This window comes from Tursiops truncatus, chromosome 19, assembly GCF_011762595.2.
Source record: "Tursiops truncatus isolate mTurTru1 chromosome 19, mTurTru1.mat.Y, whole genome shotgun sequence".
NCBI classification, from domain to species: domain Eukaryota; kingdom Metazoa; phylum Chordata; class Mammalia; order Artiodactyla; family Delphinidae; genus Tursiops; species Tursiops truncatus.
In genome coordinates this window covers 13,550,267-13,566,244 of record NC_047052.1, presented here as the reverse complement: position 1 = coordinate 13,566,244, position 15,978 = coordinate 13,550,267, and the positions used below count along the sequence as shown (strand labels likewise).

General features: G+C 54.4%; 1 protein-coding gene and 3 non-coding genes across 6 annotated transcripts in view; 2 read left to right on the top strand and 2 right to left on the bottom strand.

Annotated features, from left to right (window-relative positions):
* The window catches only part of VAC14 (VAC14 component of PIKFYVE complex), a 97,918-nt gene that overhangs the window by 5,291 nt on the left and 76,649 nt on the right, over positions 1 to 15,978 (top strand). For all 3 annotated transcript variants that reach the window (XM_073795705.1, XM_033843993.2, XM_033843992.2), the window contains exons 2-9: positions 6,988 to 7,138; positions 7,445 to 7,612; positions 8,423 to 8,485; positions 9,023 to 9,130; positions 9,685 to 9,794; positions 10,076 to 10,182; positions 11,180 to 11,314; positions 11,781 to 11,933. In XM_073795705.1, coding sequence (XP_073651806.1) covers positions 6,988 to 7,138; positions 7,445 to 7,612; positions 8,423 to 8,485; positions 9,023 to 9,130; positions 9,685 to 9,794; positions 10,076 to 10,182; positions 11,180 to 11,314; positions 11,781 to 11,933 — 995 coding nt within the window. The remainder of the gene's footprint in view (positions 1 to 6,987; positions 7,139 to 7,444; positions 7,613 to 8,422; positions 8,486 to 9,022; positions 9,131 to 9,684; positions 9,795 to 10,075; positions 10,183 to 11,179; positions 11,315 to 11,780; positions 11,934 to 15,978) is intronic.
* Positions 3,643 to 3,713, bottom strand: TRNAG-GCC (transfer RNA glycine (anticodon GCC)). Its single transcript has one exon. It is a non-coding gene; the product is annotated as a tRNA-Gly (tRNA).
* TRNAG-GCC (transfer RNA glycine (anticodon GCC)) lies at positions 4,335 to 4,405 on the bottom strand. The gene has a single exon. It is a non-coding gene; the product is annotated as a tRNA-Gly (tRNA).
* Positions 12,923 to 12,993, top strand: TRNAG-GCC (transfer RNA glycine (anticodon GCC)). Its single transcript has one exon. It is a non-coding gene; the product is annotated as a tRNA-Gly (tRNA).

Below are 15,978 nucleotides of genomic sequence, written 5' to 3'. Positions count from 1 at the left end.
GTGCCTGGCACCCAGGAGGCATCCAACAGGTGGGAGCTTTGATGTTTGAAGAGAGGATAATGTAACATGGTAGATTTCAGACCTGGTGTCAGAAAAATCTAGGTTTGATTTCTGCACCTCCCATCCATAAGTTGTGTGACCTTGTATGTTTCGTAACATCTCTGAGCCTCATTTCCCCCCATCTGTAAAATGGGTATTATAGTGCCTAGCTCTGTGGCTTATTTTAAGGTTTAAATGAGATAACACGTGTAAAGCATCTACCACATTACTAGCGTGTAGTAAGTGCTCAGGAAATGGTTACTTCTTTCCTGCCTTAATGGTAGAAAACCAGCCCTAGACCTTCATTTCAGCATCTCAAGTGTGTACCTCATCTGTATGTACACCCGTGTGTGGAGGAGGAATGCTTCAGAGATGTCTAACACTAGACAGTGGCGAAAATGCATGGAGAAAGCTGCACTTCAGTTGGGGCCTGAGTTCTGCACGAGGGAAGCACCCTCTGTAATTGGGTGTGTGCACTTTGCATCTGACGTGCTTTAAGAAGATGGGCGGGAGGAACTGGTGTACAGTTGAGGGGGCCTGGGCTTTGTAGGTGCCAAGGTTCAGATCCTCTGTGACCTCAAGAAAGGGACTTGGTTTCCCTGAGGCTCTGTTTCAAATCTAAATGATGAGATGATAATAACTACAGAAGGAGGTTGCTGTGAGGAATAACCAACCCCTGGAATACTTAGAGTGTGTTCCTAGGAAGTGGTCAGCTCCCCAGTCCTCATGCAGCCTGTGGTTGTCCCCGAGCTGCGTTACAGAGGCCGAGGGGCCCAGTGCGGGGCTGTGGTTTTGTTGCTGAGACGAGGCCCCAGGTTCTCCTTGGTGAAAGACACATCCTGGCCTGTCTGTGGCTCCTTCTCAATAAGGGACAAGGTAGTCGGTGTGGCACTTTGTGAAGTTGAGAGCAGGGTAGAGAGCTTGGAGTTGGCCAGCATTAGGCGTTGTGCCTCCTGGGGAATGGGTGTTGCTACCATCCTGCGACACCTCTGACTAGTTGAGAATGGAGGCTCTGAGCAATCTCTAGAGGATACTTCGTCAGCCAGACTTTTTAGAGAAATGAAGCAGAAGCAGATCTCTTCTCTGTGGCACAGAACAGCGATGCGTGTGACCCTAATGTCAGCAAAGGTCACTGGGACTTGTGATCTGGGCCAAATATTAACTTCAGAACTAGTTGAGATCCACCAGCTGTGGCTCACAACGTGGAGATGAAAGAGGAGACGGGTGTTCTTTTGAAGAGACACTAGCCTGGAACTAGGGACGCCCGGACTTCAAACTTCACTTCCTCTGCTTCCCTTTGTAGTTGCTTTTTCTCTCTGCCTGTGCTCTGTGGAGAGACCAGGTCCTGCTGACGGGGGCTATTTGGGGCGCCCCCAAGGGGTTGGTTCACCCCTAGGCAAACGCATGTCAAGTCACATCCTGGCATCGGCATCTGTCCCCAGCCACGGCCCTGGGTACCTGGTCCTTCTCAGTGTGCGTTCTGAGATCCTGGTAGTGGTGCCCTTTGTCCCTCCTAACTTGAATAGTAAACTAGGGGTTTGGCCCATCCAAGTACAGTTCTGATTTACCCAACAGGTTAGGTGTAGATGAGCAGGCCACCCCTTGTCACCAGTACGGCAGCGTGGGGCTTTGCCCGTGTTTCCCTACAGCTTGCCCTGCGGCCCCGCCCACCGGCGCAGATGGGTCCCTGGGCAGATGCTTACTGATTCCTCACTTACTGTGTGGGGAGCTCTAGACGCGGGGAGAGGGCTGGCGCTCAAGAGGCAGAGAATCGTGGCACCAGTCTGTCTTCAGGGACTCTGGCCTGGAGCTGTGGAGCTAGAAACATAAAACACGTGAGAAAGAACCCGTGACATTCCATGGTGCAGTGCTGGGCACAGACTGCGGGGTGGCCGAGTCCTTCAGCGTTCAGAGGAGGAGTGGTCCTTCCTGGGATGGTCGGGAAAAGCAGGGGGTTGGATGTGAACTGGACTTAAGGCTGGCTAGGATGTGGATGGGAGTGGGAACTTCCCCACAGGAAGTGTCCAAGGAGTAGCATAGCAGGGCCCAGTAAGAAGCCCTTACTGGAGAGGAAAGTTGTGCTGGGCAGCTGAGCAGTGAGACTGCAGAGGTCAGCCGGCCCTGTCTTGATCACCCTGACTGTCAGGTAGAGAGCGTGGGCTCGGGTCGTGGGACAGGTCTTCCTGCTGTGGCCCCACAGGGGGCCACAGGGCCAGGCCCAGTGCTCTGAGAACTGGTGGTTTTGGTGAGAACATGTTCTCAGGGTTTCCCTCCACAGGGAACCACTGTTTGTCATTGTCTCGCTCTCCTGGACACTGATAATATTCTTCCTCCGAGAGCAGATAGAGACTTGGGGTTCCAGGCCCTCGGGAACTGAATGGACCATTGTATTTGTAGTGGCCTGGGGTGCCCTGAGTTGCGTCCTGGTAAGATTCAGGGTGGGGGAACCTTGCAGCTGGTGTAGAGCGAACGGGAATGTCGGGGGGTGCTGAACACAGATATTCCCCTTGCCCATCTCCTCCCCCTTCAGGAGACCCTGTTACACTTGCCCGCTGTCACCCGTCGTTAGTGCCCCATTCCTCACGCTCTCCCACCGTTTGGTCTCTGTCAGCCTTTGCAGACTTCAGAGTTCCCTAAACGCTGTTCGAATCCCTACCACCCACTGCTGCAGATCACTCGTACCTTCCGTGGCTGCTCACGGCCACCAGAAGCAAAGGCCACTTCCTTTGCCAAGCACGTGAGTGGGCGCAGCCTCTCTGGCCCTGTCATCCACGTCTCCTCCACCTGTGTCCTTTGTGCTGCCAATCCAAGTGCCTCTCTCCTTCCTCTGAGCCTTTGTTCATGCTGTTCCCTCTGTCTGGGCTTCCTCACCCTGAATGAACACCTACTGATCTTTCAGAACCCCTTTCAAAAGCTGACCCTCATGAAGCCACACCTAACTCCCTCCCCACGAAAGCTGCCGCTTGTGCTCTTTCTCGCCTGCCCCCTCCTCACCTTGCACTGTCTTCACCAGATTTTTTTTCTCTGTTTTGCATGAAAGTCCTTGAGGCCTCTCTTGTTTCCCCTCCACAGGATTCTGGCAGAGAGCTCCTCAGGGGCAGGGAATGCATCCCCTTTGCTGTCTCTCAAGTGGGGAGGAGGGCCCTTTCCGGTGGCTCAGGGACCGTTTGTGACCTGAAACAAGGAGACAGGCGAGGAGGTGGTTCCAGGACCGGCTACCCTGCTGGCAGGGCTGGGTCTTTGCTGCCCTGCTGGAGCCTCATGAATGTCGTTACTCCCACTCTCAGGGCTGCTCTAACACCGATGGAGCAGAAACACACACGGCCTGGCTTCCCCAGGGGCATTGCAGTTAGCGTCCCCGGGCAGCCTGTCTGGGCAGGAGGGGAGGCACAGCTGCTTGCAGCGGCTTTGGTGATCCCCACATCCTGGACTCCTCAAGAACAAGGGGACACAAGATCTAGGTCTCTGTGGTTAGGAAACAGTCGTGGAAAACTCAGGCTAGAAAAAAGTCATTCTAGGTTTTTCAGACTGTATCACCAATGCTGTAGGCAGTGTGAAATGTCAAATCCAGTCTCTTAGGATGATTAAAAAAAAGTTTGCTGCTGCATTGGCTGGGAATCGAACCCAGGCCTCCCGCGTGGCAGGCGAGAATTCTACCACTGAACCACCAGTGCTCCAGCTGTGAACAGCTGTGTGAGCACCTCCCTTTAACCCCAGTCCTCTTGTCTGTACGCTGATTCACAGAATGGAAGGCCACATCAGCACAGCTGCAACGGCAGAGGCTTAGGCTCCAGAGCAGGAGAGAAGGCAGGAGGAGGCTGTGTGTGTGCGTGCGCACGCGCATGTGTGTATGTGTGTGCGTTATGTGTGTGCGTGAGAAGTTGATTTGCCTTCAGACGTCAGGACAGGAAGTAGAGCTCAAGTCGTTCCTTCTCAGTAGCAAAAAGCCCACTGAGACTCTGGGGACTTCCTCCTCTCTGAAGTGTGGGTCCTCCCATCCCACATTCACGTGGTGTGTTGAGCTGTTCTACAGCTCACAGGCTTCAGCACAGCTTCCTGCTGGAGACTGGCCAAGGCTGAGGGGGTGCAGCAGGAGTCCCTTTACGGGGGGAAGGGTCCTGCAGCCAGTGGTGCCTCTGTGGAGAAGCCAGCTGCTGTTCGTGCTCACGAAGCAGGGAAGTGCGCTCGGAGATTCGCAGCACCCTTGGCTGCTGCAGGCTGGGCGTGACTGAGGAGCTGGATCCTGCAGCAGGATCTCTGGGGGAGCTTGCCAGGAAGAGGCCAAAAATCAGCACTGCATTGGCCGGGAATCGAACCCGGGCCTCCCGCGTGGCAGGCGAGAATTCTACCACTGAACCACCAATGCTCTGGCTGTTCTCTGGCACACCTGCAGGGCTTTTCTCAAGAGGCTGTGTCTGTCATGACAGTCAGAGAGCTCTGACACATCACTGGGCCCCGTCTGGCTGGTTTGTCCTGTTTGAGAATACAGCGGGTTTATGTAGAGCCATCCTTGCTGCGCCTTGTTACACTGCTTAGGGAGGGGGCGCTTATGGAACTGGCTTCCTCCCGGGGCCCTTGGTTCATCCACAGCCCTCAGCCCCCTGGGGTGGGCTTGGTGGAATCACACCCTATAAAGATCAAAGCAAGAGGGCCCTCACAGACCATCTGCATAGCCCCTTCCTGGAATCCCTGTTTCTGCTCCCACATCCGCCAGCTCAGGAGTCAGGCCTGTTTGATTCACCTGTGGCCACAGTCCCAGGCACAGAATAGATGCCCCCTACGACTTGCGGGATTGAATCTTTATCAAGCCCTGTAATCCCCATTGAACAGCCTTTTTACAGGAGTGGTCACAGCCTCACAGGACAGCACATTTAGTTAAACAACGCTAATTACTAGCAGGTTCCTGACACCGAGCTGGAACCACACAAACTAATTAATACCTTTTGAACTTGACTGTCCTTAAAATTCCTTGAGCCAGCTTGAGACCCCCATTTATGCCATAGGCGAGCAGTGTACCTGCTGTGATGGGCACAGAGCAATTAGGCAATGAGTCCAGGCAGCTACTTTGAAAAGTCTGTGATCTCTAGGCCTCCCTCGTCACACCTTCAGCTGCTGCATGGGTCCTAGTCCCTCCCACCTGATGATGGGACAGTCTCCCCCTTCCCATCCATCTCATGGCTTCTTAAAACACCCTTTGACCATCTCTTCAAAACCCGTAAACAGCTTCCCTGTTACCCACGATGTGAGATCCCTTCTCCTGAATCTAAGCTGCTGGGCCAGCTCATCCCAGTTGATTTCCTGCTGTTCTCTGGACCCCAGGCAAATTTGGCTATTTTTCTCTCCTTGCCTTTGCCCACACATTTCCTCCTGCCCGGAACACCTGTTTCCTTCTCTCAGGGTCTCTGCCTCCTCCGAGGTCCAGCTCAGTTCCCACTCCTGGGAAGATGTCCCTGACCCCCAGGCTGCAGCTCCCCAGTGGTTATCTGGGCCCCTCATGCCACCGTTGGCCCTCAGGAGGCTTCTCACTGCAGAGATGCTGTGAGCCTCCGAAGGGCAGAGTGTCTTCACGTCCACTGGGCTCTGAAAGGAGACCCTGGTGCCTGACGGAGCTGGGCCTCCCTGTGCTCGCCTCCATTCGGGCAGGGCCTGCCTTGGGAGCATCCCCCCAGGGTGACCACAGGCGGTGCCTCCCTCAGACCCCCTCTCCCTGCTAGCATCACCCCCCAGGTGGGCACCGTGCAGGCGTCTCTACCCTTCCTGCCCTGTCCCCTCTCCCTGCTGCTTCCCACTGCTTCGGCCGAATTTCAGGCCCCCCTTCCTGACCCTGATAGCTGCGGTATTCTCCCTTGGAGATATTTCAGTCTCCCTCTGTCAAACCATGCCACCCCCACCCGAGGCAGCCTCTCTGGTCAAAACATAGACATAAATGTGTCACCCCATTGCTGGAAACCTTTCACCGGCTCGTCTTTTCCTTTTGTGTGTGTGTGTGTGTGTGTGTGTGTGTGTGTGTGTGTGTGTGTGTGTGTGTGTGTGTGTGTGTGTGTGTGTGTGTGTGGTGTGTGTGTGTTACGCGGGCCTCTCACTGTTGTGGCCTCTCCCGTTGCGGAGCACAGGCTCCGGACGCGCAGACCCAGCGGCCATGGCTCACGGGCCCAGCCACTCTGTGGCATGTGGGATCTTCCCGGACCGGGGCACGAACCCGTGTCCCCTGCATCGGCAGGCGGAGTCTCAACCACTGCGCCACCAGGGAAGCCCTCGTCTTTTCCTTTAAGTGTCCCCAGCCACCCCTTCCACACACCGGTCTCCTCACCCTTCCCTAAATACACCATGTCTTTTCGGGGCCCCCGCCTTTAGCCAGGCTCTTCCCCGTGCCTGAGGTTCCCTGCCTTCCTTTCTTTACCTGGAAAAGGCCTGGTAATGGTACTAAGATCCGACTCAGATGGCACCTCCCCGTCAGCCCAGGGAGACTTAACCTGCGGCGTTCTTGCTTATGTGGTGTTGCTTGTGTCATGTTGCTACACATCCTTGATTGTTTGTGGATCCCCAGAAACAATGACACAGACACAGAGAACCACTTGGGTGCATGAGCTGCTTGCAACACTGAGCAAGTATTGAATGAAGACGGTGGATCACTACAGTTTTGGGGCCCCAGAAGGACATTCACTTGCATTCTCTCAGATTCCCAGAAGTGAGATTGCTCACTGTTCTTCATTCCGTCATAGACAAAGGGAAACGGAGACCCAGAAAAGGGAAAGGACCGTGACCCAGCCAACGCCTCCCAGTCAGCAGCAGAACTGGGAAAGCCCTGCCCCGAGATGCCTGACTCCCAATTCCTCTTTCTAAACAGGTCATCTCCCTCCCTCACCCCAGCCCCGGGCCCCAGAGCCGGCAGTAGCAGGAGCAGCCTGATCCCACTGGTCCTGCAGCCCCTCTCTGCTTCCTCTGCAGGCTGGTCCGGGAGTTCGTGGCCCAGAACAACACCGTGCAGATCAAGCATGTGATCCAGACGCTGTCTCAGGAGTTTGCCCTGTCCCAGCACCCGCACAGCCGGAAAGGGGGCCTCATCGGCCTGGCTGCCTGCTCCATCGCGCTGGGCAAGGTGAGCCCTTCTCCTGGAGGGACGTACACACTAGCCAGGGCCTTGATCCTGACCCCCGAGCCCCAGCAGGGTGTTGCAGACTTGTGATTTCTTTATTGCCATTCTCTCCACATCTCAGACCTCAAGGCTGGCTCTGCGGCCTTGCACCCAGGGTCCTGGGCGTGATCCCTATCCCAGGAAGCTGACTTGCAAAGGGTCTTTCAGCCCAGCCCTCACTCGAGGGCCTGAGCATCTCCAAGGGAGCCGAGGGCTGGGTCCCCGAGGTCTGACCCAATCTGAGCTGCTTCTGCTTCTACCCCATCGCAGGACTCGGGGCTCTACCTGAAGGAGTTGATTGAGCCGGTGCTGACCTGCTTCAATGATGCTGACAGCAGGCTGCGCTACTATGCGTGTGAGGCCCTCTACAACATCGTCAAGGTGGCCCGAGGCGCTGTGCTGCCCCACTTCAACGTGCTCTTTGACGGGCTGAGCAAGGTGACCGCTCCTCACTCGACTGGGCTGAGCTCACCCAACACACCTGACTTGACCTTTCGGGACCTTGAGTGCTGGCCTCCCTTTTCCCAGATGCAAGGGGAGCAGATAAGCACATGCTGCCAGGGGTGCTTGTTGTCTGTTCAATCTAATGATATATTTTTAGATGGGCTTGTAAATATTTATGTTTGTTTTTCCCCCACACCTCTATTAATTTATCTTTAGTGCATTTTACAAAAGCATCAGTCCACCACAAATTGGAGGGGAAAAAACAGTCATTTGAGAGCACTGACCTCCCTTATAGAAGGTGAAGGTGGTGATTCCATAGTACAGACTGTATTTCCCCTGCAAGGAGAGCGTAGCCCATAAGCTCTAGAAAAGGCTCTGCTTAGAAAGGCTTTGGGTTCCCTGATAGCTTATCGGCACCTCTCTCATCGTCATGGAGTTCTCCTCCCTGAAGTCGTTTCTAGAGGATTAACCTCACAGCTGATCCGTCCCCTCCTCCAGGAGTGGAGAGAGGACCCAGCATTATACGATTGGAAAGCCCTGAGGAAGGCCAACGGGAAGCAACCACCTGACTGGTGGCAGCAAGTCCCAGCGGTCCCTGAGCAGAACGGGGGTCTGCCACATCTCGGCAGCATTGCCAAGTTCTGCTTTACCCCCTTGCCTCCCTTGCCTGTCTTGCATCTGTGCACTGAGAGAGGTGCCTATGCGATGTTCAGGCTGCCCCAAGGCCTTTGCTGTTGGACTTCAGTGGATTCCTTGTCTTATATATTGACAGTGACCCTCTCTCCACCTCTGTCTCTCTCATAGTTGGCTGCTGACCCAGACCCCAATGTGAAGAGCGGCTCTGAGCTCCTAGACCGCCTCTTAAAGGTACTTGTACTTGGTCCCCACTCTTATTTTTAGCTTCTGTTTCCTCCATCTGTCTGACAGCTTATAAATTCTATCATTGGGATGCTCTTCGTAATAAAAAAAATTTTTTTTTCATTTACATACAGTTAATGGAATAGTGTACAGCTCTATGATGAGAGTATAGAGTTATGTCAACAGCAGGATCAAAATACAGAACCATTCTGTCCCCCTAATGGCCCCTCATGCCGACCCCACCCTGCCCCCAGTGACAGGGCAGTTTATGCTCAGCTCACCAGGGCATTCGAGCCAGACCACAGAGATGCAGGGTTTTGCCTTTTGATTAGTTCTCTCGACCTTGATTCCTGCTTTCAGTGCATCCTTTTTGCTGGTCCTTCGGCCTGTGTGAGGAGGGATGCTCCGGGGGCCTCTCCTGCCTGACTCAGGCTCCGTCATCTTCCTCTGTGTCCGCCTGACCCCTGGAGCCAGCCCGGGCCGGGGATTCAGCCAGGTCAGGCAGCCCCGCCCCCAGCAGGCAGCTCTCATGCCTTTGACCCACAGGACATCGTGACGGAGAGCAACAAGTTCGACCTGGTGGGCTTCATCCCCTTGTTGCGGGAGAGGATTTATTCCAACAACCAGTACGCCCGGCAGTTCATCATCTCCTGGGTAAGGTCCGGCCCCGCGACGCTCCTTCTCCAGCTGTAGGGAGCCTCTAGTTGAGTGAGGTCTGCTCTCTGGCTCACCTGGGCACTTCCTGTGGCTGCGGGGGTGCCTCACTGTTATCCCTCTAGGAGCCAATGACACCAGATCATCCGAAAACACATGTATTCAGCTTTGCCCCCAAAGCCCATCACGTTTGCCTCTGCAGAGGATGTGGTACCTTCCTTGTCTCCGGAAACACCCAGATTTACCTTTGAAGCCAGCTGTGCTCCTCCAGCTGTCACACCTCTTCTAGCCTTGCCCACCTTTCCCATGGGTTCCCTCCCACACCCCCCGCCCCGCCCCCGGGCATCTGAACTGCCCTGGGGTTAAATTGCCGTTCCCCTGCCCATTGAACAGAAACAACAGCTACTAGCACCTGCTCCCCCACGGGACACCCGCAGTGCCGTGAAAAGATGCCTCAGCAGGGCCCCTTCTCGCTGGCCAGTCCAGAGGATGGGCGAGGAGATGCAGGTTCTCTGGCTGGTGACTTTCCCTGATGGTTTCCTCCCCTGGGGCAGATCCTGGTTCTGGAGTCCGTGCCAGACATTAACCTGCTGGATTATTTGCCGGAGATCCTGGATGGACTCTTCCAGATCCTGGGCGACAACGGCAAAGAGATTCGGAAAATGTGAGTGGAGGAGGAGAGGGGCAGGCGGCTGCAGGGGCCCCTCGGCGCGTACGCATACCCCACACCCAACAGACAGGCGGCGGCAGGAGAGCACAAAATTCACCATCCTCTTCCTGGCTCGTGTGCTTCCTGCTTTGAGGAGCTAGGAGATCATCCACCCCCAGCCTCTGAAAAATGTCCATGTGACAAGTGTGTCCCACAGAGCACAGCAGACATGGCACCACTGGTGGAGGCTCCTCTGGCTGCATGAGCTGTCTCCTTTCTCCTTTGCTCATTGGTAGGTGTGAGGTGGTCCTTGGAGAATTCTTGAAGGAAATTAAAAAGAACCCTTCCAGTGTTAAGTTTGCTGAGATGGCCAACATCCTGGTGATCCACTGCCAGACCACGGGTGAGTGTGTAAAGGCCCCAAGGCCACCACCACCTCCTCAGAAGCACCTTTCTGTCTCCCCATCTCAGAGAGAGTCCTCCTGGGGGTGTGAATCAGTGTGACAGCGGGTCCTGGAGCAGTGGGTCCTTGTGGGAGATATTCTGATTCTGTCAACATGGAGGCCCTTTCACTTGGTCTGACCCTAGAGGGGAGTCAGATCTGGAGGCCTTCTTGCTGGCAAGCTTGCCATTAGCACTGTGATTGAAATGCTTGGAGATTGAAGTCGTGTATCTCTTTGCTTCTACTGAGTATCAAGCCACCACAAAATGCAGTTACTTCACATAGCAGTCCCTTGGTATTGTCCTGAGTCTTCGGGTCAGCTGGGTGGCCCTGCTCCCCTGGGCCAGGCTCAGCTGGGCTCAGTCATTTGCCTACAGTCAACTGGAGGGTCGGCTGAAGTGTTACTCATGGTCAGTGGTGTCACTCATGTCTGGCTGTTGCCAGCTGTCACGTGTGGCAACAGGAACAGTCGTTCCAGGTGTCTCATCATCCAGTGGGTTAGCCCAGGTGCATTCACATGGCATCAGTGGATTCCGAGAGGCATGATAGACGTGAGCAAGGCCTCTAAGGCCTAGGCTTGAACCAGGCACACCATCACTTCTACCACCTTCTCTTGGACAAAATAGCAGGGCTGGCCCAGATACCAGGACGGGGGAAGTAAACTCCAGCTCCTGATGAGAGAAGCCACAGAGCTCCATTACAGGGGAGTGGACACGGGGGGGATAGAGAATTGTGGCTCCTCTTACAATCAGCCACAGGGTTGTAATTCCATGTCACCCTGGTACCTGTATGTTCCTTTGGAAGGAAAAAGCAAGGGCGAGAGTATTGGTGAGGCTCAAAGCTGTGCCAGCCCTCAGGTGCCCTCCAGTTCTCCAGTCCCATTTGTGGACATGGTCAGTGGGAGGGGCGCTCTGGCTGCTCATGCGGACCCCCTGGAACCCACCAATTCCCCTTCCAGACGACCTGATCCAGCTGACAGCCATGTGCTGGATGCGGGAGTTCATCCAGCTGGCCGGCCGGGTGATGCTGCCCTACTCCTCTGGGATCCTGACCGCTGTCTTGCCCTGCCTGGCTTACGATGACCGCAAGAAGAGTATCCTTCACTCTGGAGAGAGGAAACAAGAGCAGCCCCAAAGGGGGCCATAAAGTTGCAGGACCCTGGAGTGGGCGATGGGGGCTCCCTTAGGATCCATCATACCTCCACATTTCCCCAGGCATCAAAGCAGCAAGAGGTGGAGCTGAACACGGACAGGGAGAGCCAGGGCAGCACTAGGGACGTGGTGCTAATGCCGCCATCCCCAAACCTCACCTGGTTACTTACAGATCTGGAGAGGCTCTCGCAGGTCCCGAGGTGCCAAGTCTTTGAGCTCACACTGCCCCGCGTTGGGTGGAAGAAATCCTATTGATGAGAGGTGCACCAGGAAGGGCCCCTGGGAGGAGACGTAGGAGCATCTTGCGGGGACCCCAGCGTGGCAGGGAGAGCAGGGACTCAGTTCAGCCTACCTGTCTTCCCGCTAACATACCCCTGGATCAGGCTGCTCCTTACATCAGTGGATCAGGCATCAAGGAGGTGGCCAACGTGTGCAACCAGAGCCTGATGAAGCTGGTCACCCCCGAGGACGACGAGCCCGACGAGCCCAAGCCAGTGGTTCAGAAGCAGGCAGAACCCAACCCTGATGACTCGTCGGCAAAGCAGGAGGGAGCAGCCAGTGGTAAGTGGTCTCTGCCTCCTGCCCCTCACCTCCCAGGGAGGGCCACGGGGACCCAGAGGCTGTAGAACCTGACCTGGGGCCTCACTCAGCCAACCAGGGCTGCTTTCCAGATCTTAACTCCCGATTCCAATAACAGCCCAGTGAGGTGGGAACTGCTGTTACCTTCATTCTACAGATGGGCGCAGGGAAGATAAGTACCACCGCCAGGATCTGGCAGTCTGGCAGCTTTGAACCCTGGCAGTCTGCCTCCAGAACCCATAGCTCTTCACCCTTTCTGCCTCAGAGAGCATTAATGCTTTCTTTACTCTTTTTCTGGGTTCAGCTATAGTCGATGTAGAAAGGTTTGGAGCATGGCAGGAGTACAGTCTGCAGGGTTCACTTGAGTCTTGGCAGTAGACATCCAGTGACTCGGAAGCTGGCTGCCTTTCCTGTGCCAGTCATTCTCAGGGTGGGAGGGTTAAGGAAGCTCCAGCTGTGGTTTATTTGGTCCTTGGGAATTCTGCTCTCCTTCAAACTCTTTTAACATTAACGTCTTGTTTATCCTTAACATGAAGAAAACCACTTTTATGCCGATTGGAGTCTGGAGTTTGACTCTAAATGTTTTCTAGAACTCTAGGCTTTTCTAATCTCTTGGGCCTCTGTCGTCTCTGAGATGTCACCAATCAGCTCTGGAGTGATGTTCTCCTTTCCAGAGTCAACCAAAGAGTAAATTGATGCAGAAACTACTCCGATCTTTAAGGCTAACAGACTGAGGCCTGGAACCTGCCCCGCAGAAGCCAAAAGAATTTCTAAAGCCTTTTCCTCTGTTGCCTTTCATCGGAGCAGAATGTCAGGCATGTGTGCGCCATGGGCCTCCTCCCATGGATTTGGCCGGCAGAATGGAGCAGCATTCCATGCTGGACCATCTGAGGTGTCAGGTTACAGCAGTGCCAGTGCCACTGTGAGCCAGAGCAGCAAAACAGCTGTGGGCAGAGTGGCATTCAGCTGGAGCATTGGTGGTTCAGTGGTAGAATTCTCGCCTGCCACGCGGGAGGCCCGGGTTCGATTCCCGGCCAATGCAGCTCATTTAACCTTTTATTTAGACAGTTTTCCTAAGCATTCCTAAAAACAGCTCCCAGCTCAGGAGAATCTTATCCTAAATCAGGATACATTCAGGCAGCTTGCTTTCAGGTTTTACTGCCTCATAAACAGCACTTCAGCAGATGCAGAGCTCACGTTATAGTAGTTGCTAGAGATGACCGCAGCTAACTCTGGGGCTCCACATCCACTCCAGACGCGCTCAGCTTGTAACTAACCACCACTTTACGAAGGTACCAGCAATCCAAGAGAGTCAGGATTTAGTTACTCCATCCACGGGTTCATCCAGCCCTCCTGCTTACTCTCACTCTGACTCTGTGCCACTCTTCCAGCCTGGCAAAGGCAGGAACCTCCTGTCTGGTTTCCCTCCTCTAGTGCCCCTGTCCCCGACTCAGCCTGCGTTGTGTGTCCCACAGCATGCCGCGTTCTCCACTGCATACCTCCGGGCAAGCCCCACAGTGAGGCCCGTCAGCGAGGCCCTCTGCACGTGAGCACACGCACACACACGCTTGCACATGCACGTGCTTCTCCCTCTCCCCTCACCACGAGGCTTCAGGCAGGGCAGGCCCTTGTTCGTGTCACACTGCTCCCAGCCCCCTCCACTTGCTCTGGCTCCCCCTTTGCCCTGCTGCTTGGGGAGTCCACAGTGCAGTATCCTTTCTCCGATTCTGAGTTCCTAGGCGTTTGATGCATCCTCCCAGTTCCCCTCCATGACGTTCCCTGATTATCTCAGGTGTCACAAACTGGAGTCCACAGTCAGAACTGCCCGCCTGTGCATCCTGGCCCTGCTGACTTCATATCTGTTGCCCTTGGACAAGCCACTTGGCCTTTCTATGCCTCAGATTCCTTATTCATTGAATAGGGCAACAGTGGTAACACCGAACCTATGTGTGGTTGTGAGTTTCGGAGATTTTTGCATGTAAAGCTCTTAGCACACGGCATAGGCCACACACTCCCAATAACAGGTGCTTTAGTGTCAAGTTGTTTTAATGTCTGTTTATAATGAGACCCACTACTTAGCAAGGTTGTCAGGGGCAGGGCTTTTGCTCCCGTGTCTTTTATCATCAGCTTTGCCCAGGTGGTAATGGGCCCCTGATGGGTCCTAAGTGAGGGATCGGAGAGGGTCAGGGGTGGAACTTCATGTGGTGAGTGAGGAGCAGATCTATAAACACGGTTTCCAGTGTAAGACTGGTGACCTCCGTGGGTGAGCATGAAATGGAATCCACCCATCTGCAAAGCTTTGATGGGACTGCGTGTATCAGCACCCTCTTTGGACACTGCAGATGTAAGTGAATCAGACCCAGGACCTGCCTGCAAGGAGTTCAGGGACAGATCCTCAGATGAGTGATCGTGTGACAGCGGATGTGGTCACAGAGGACTGGGGGCACCGGGCCGGGCTTCGTGGAGGTTATTTGAACTGGATCTTTTCTTTCTCCTTCGCTTCCACTCTCCCCTAACTCCACCCTCATTTTTAACTCTGGTTATAAGAGAAATACACATTCCCTGGAGAGATTTTGGAAAAAACAGACGTTCCTACTGGAAGGTGGAGAGTAAATACATTAAATACGTTGTCTGGTAGATACATTTGGCAGTGTGTATCATAACATTTAAGAATTTATCCTTAGGAAATAAATATAAATGTGGGTCAGGTTTTTCATCTTAACAAGTGTTAGGCTCCTTTACTGTCCTAACAAGCCTCTGGTGCAGGCAGTGGCGTTAGCACGTTATACAGGTGAGGAAATGGGGGCAAAGGCAAGTGACCTGCCAAAGGTCACACAGTGAATGAGTTGGAAAGTCAGGCTCAGACCCAGGCCCAGGGGCTCCTGAGTCTGGAAATTGATACAAAAGGGCAACCAAAGATGCTCAGCTTGCCTGGGTATCCCAGAATTGCAGAGTAAACAGTGTCTCATTTTTACTCATCAACCTGGCAAACACTTTGAAGATTACTAACATCCCAGTGTGAGGCTCTGGGTGGGGGTGGGGGGGATGACTGCTCAGGAGAACGTTCCTAAAGGGCAGCTTGGCGACAGCTATTAAAGCAGCAGGTGCCTGACCCTCCCCCGCAGCAGCCCCCTCTAATGGATCCTGGAGAAGTGCCCACACCCATGTGGAAGGAAGCACAGGTGAGATCTAAGAGTGAAAATTAGGAAATAATCGAAGTCAATTTGAAGCCGGTTTCTGACATCCTATCATTTTCATCTATAAATGCGTGTGTTTCCAAAAGGCAGGAGAGAGGGAGGCCACCAGCGGCAGGGAGCCCCAGCTGCTGCTCCCAGCTGGCCCACCCAGGCTACCCCGCATGTCCTCCTCACCTTTCCCCAGGCCTGTTCAGGTGGACAGCGGGCTGTTCAGCAGGCCCAGCTGGCGCCCACAGCTACTCCTGCCCGCTCTGGGCTGTGCCCTGTCCCACAGAGGGCCTCTGGGACCAGAGGGGACAGGCGGCAGCTCAGAGCTTTTCTGTTCAGCGTGGAACTCAAGGCCCCCTTTACTGGGGGACTTCGGACATCCCTAGTCTACAACTGGAGTGGTGTAGCTTGAAGACACAGTAGGAAGTGAAAAAAGCAAGTTGCAGAAGATAGACTCTGATCCCATTTATGTTTACAAAACAAAAAGTAAGACTGGGAAAAGACGAGAGGGACCTTTGCCTAACCAGTAAATTAGTGAGTTACCTGCCCATAAAGTAAGATTGAAGGTTAAAGAGAGAAGGCGGGGACTTCCCTGGTGGCACAGTGGTTAAGAATCCACCTGCCAACGCAGGGGACATGGGTTCGAACCCTTGTCCGGGAAGATCCCACATGCCATGGAGCAACTAAGCCCGTGCGCCACAACTACTGAGCCTGCGCTCTAGAGCCCGTGAGCCACAACTACTGAGCCCACGTGCCACAACTACTGAAGCCTGCACGCCTAGAGCCTGTGCTCTGCAACAAGAGAAGCCACTGCAATGAGAAGCCCGCGCACCGCAACTAAG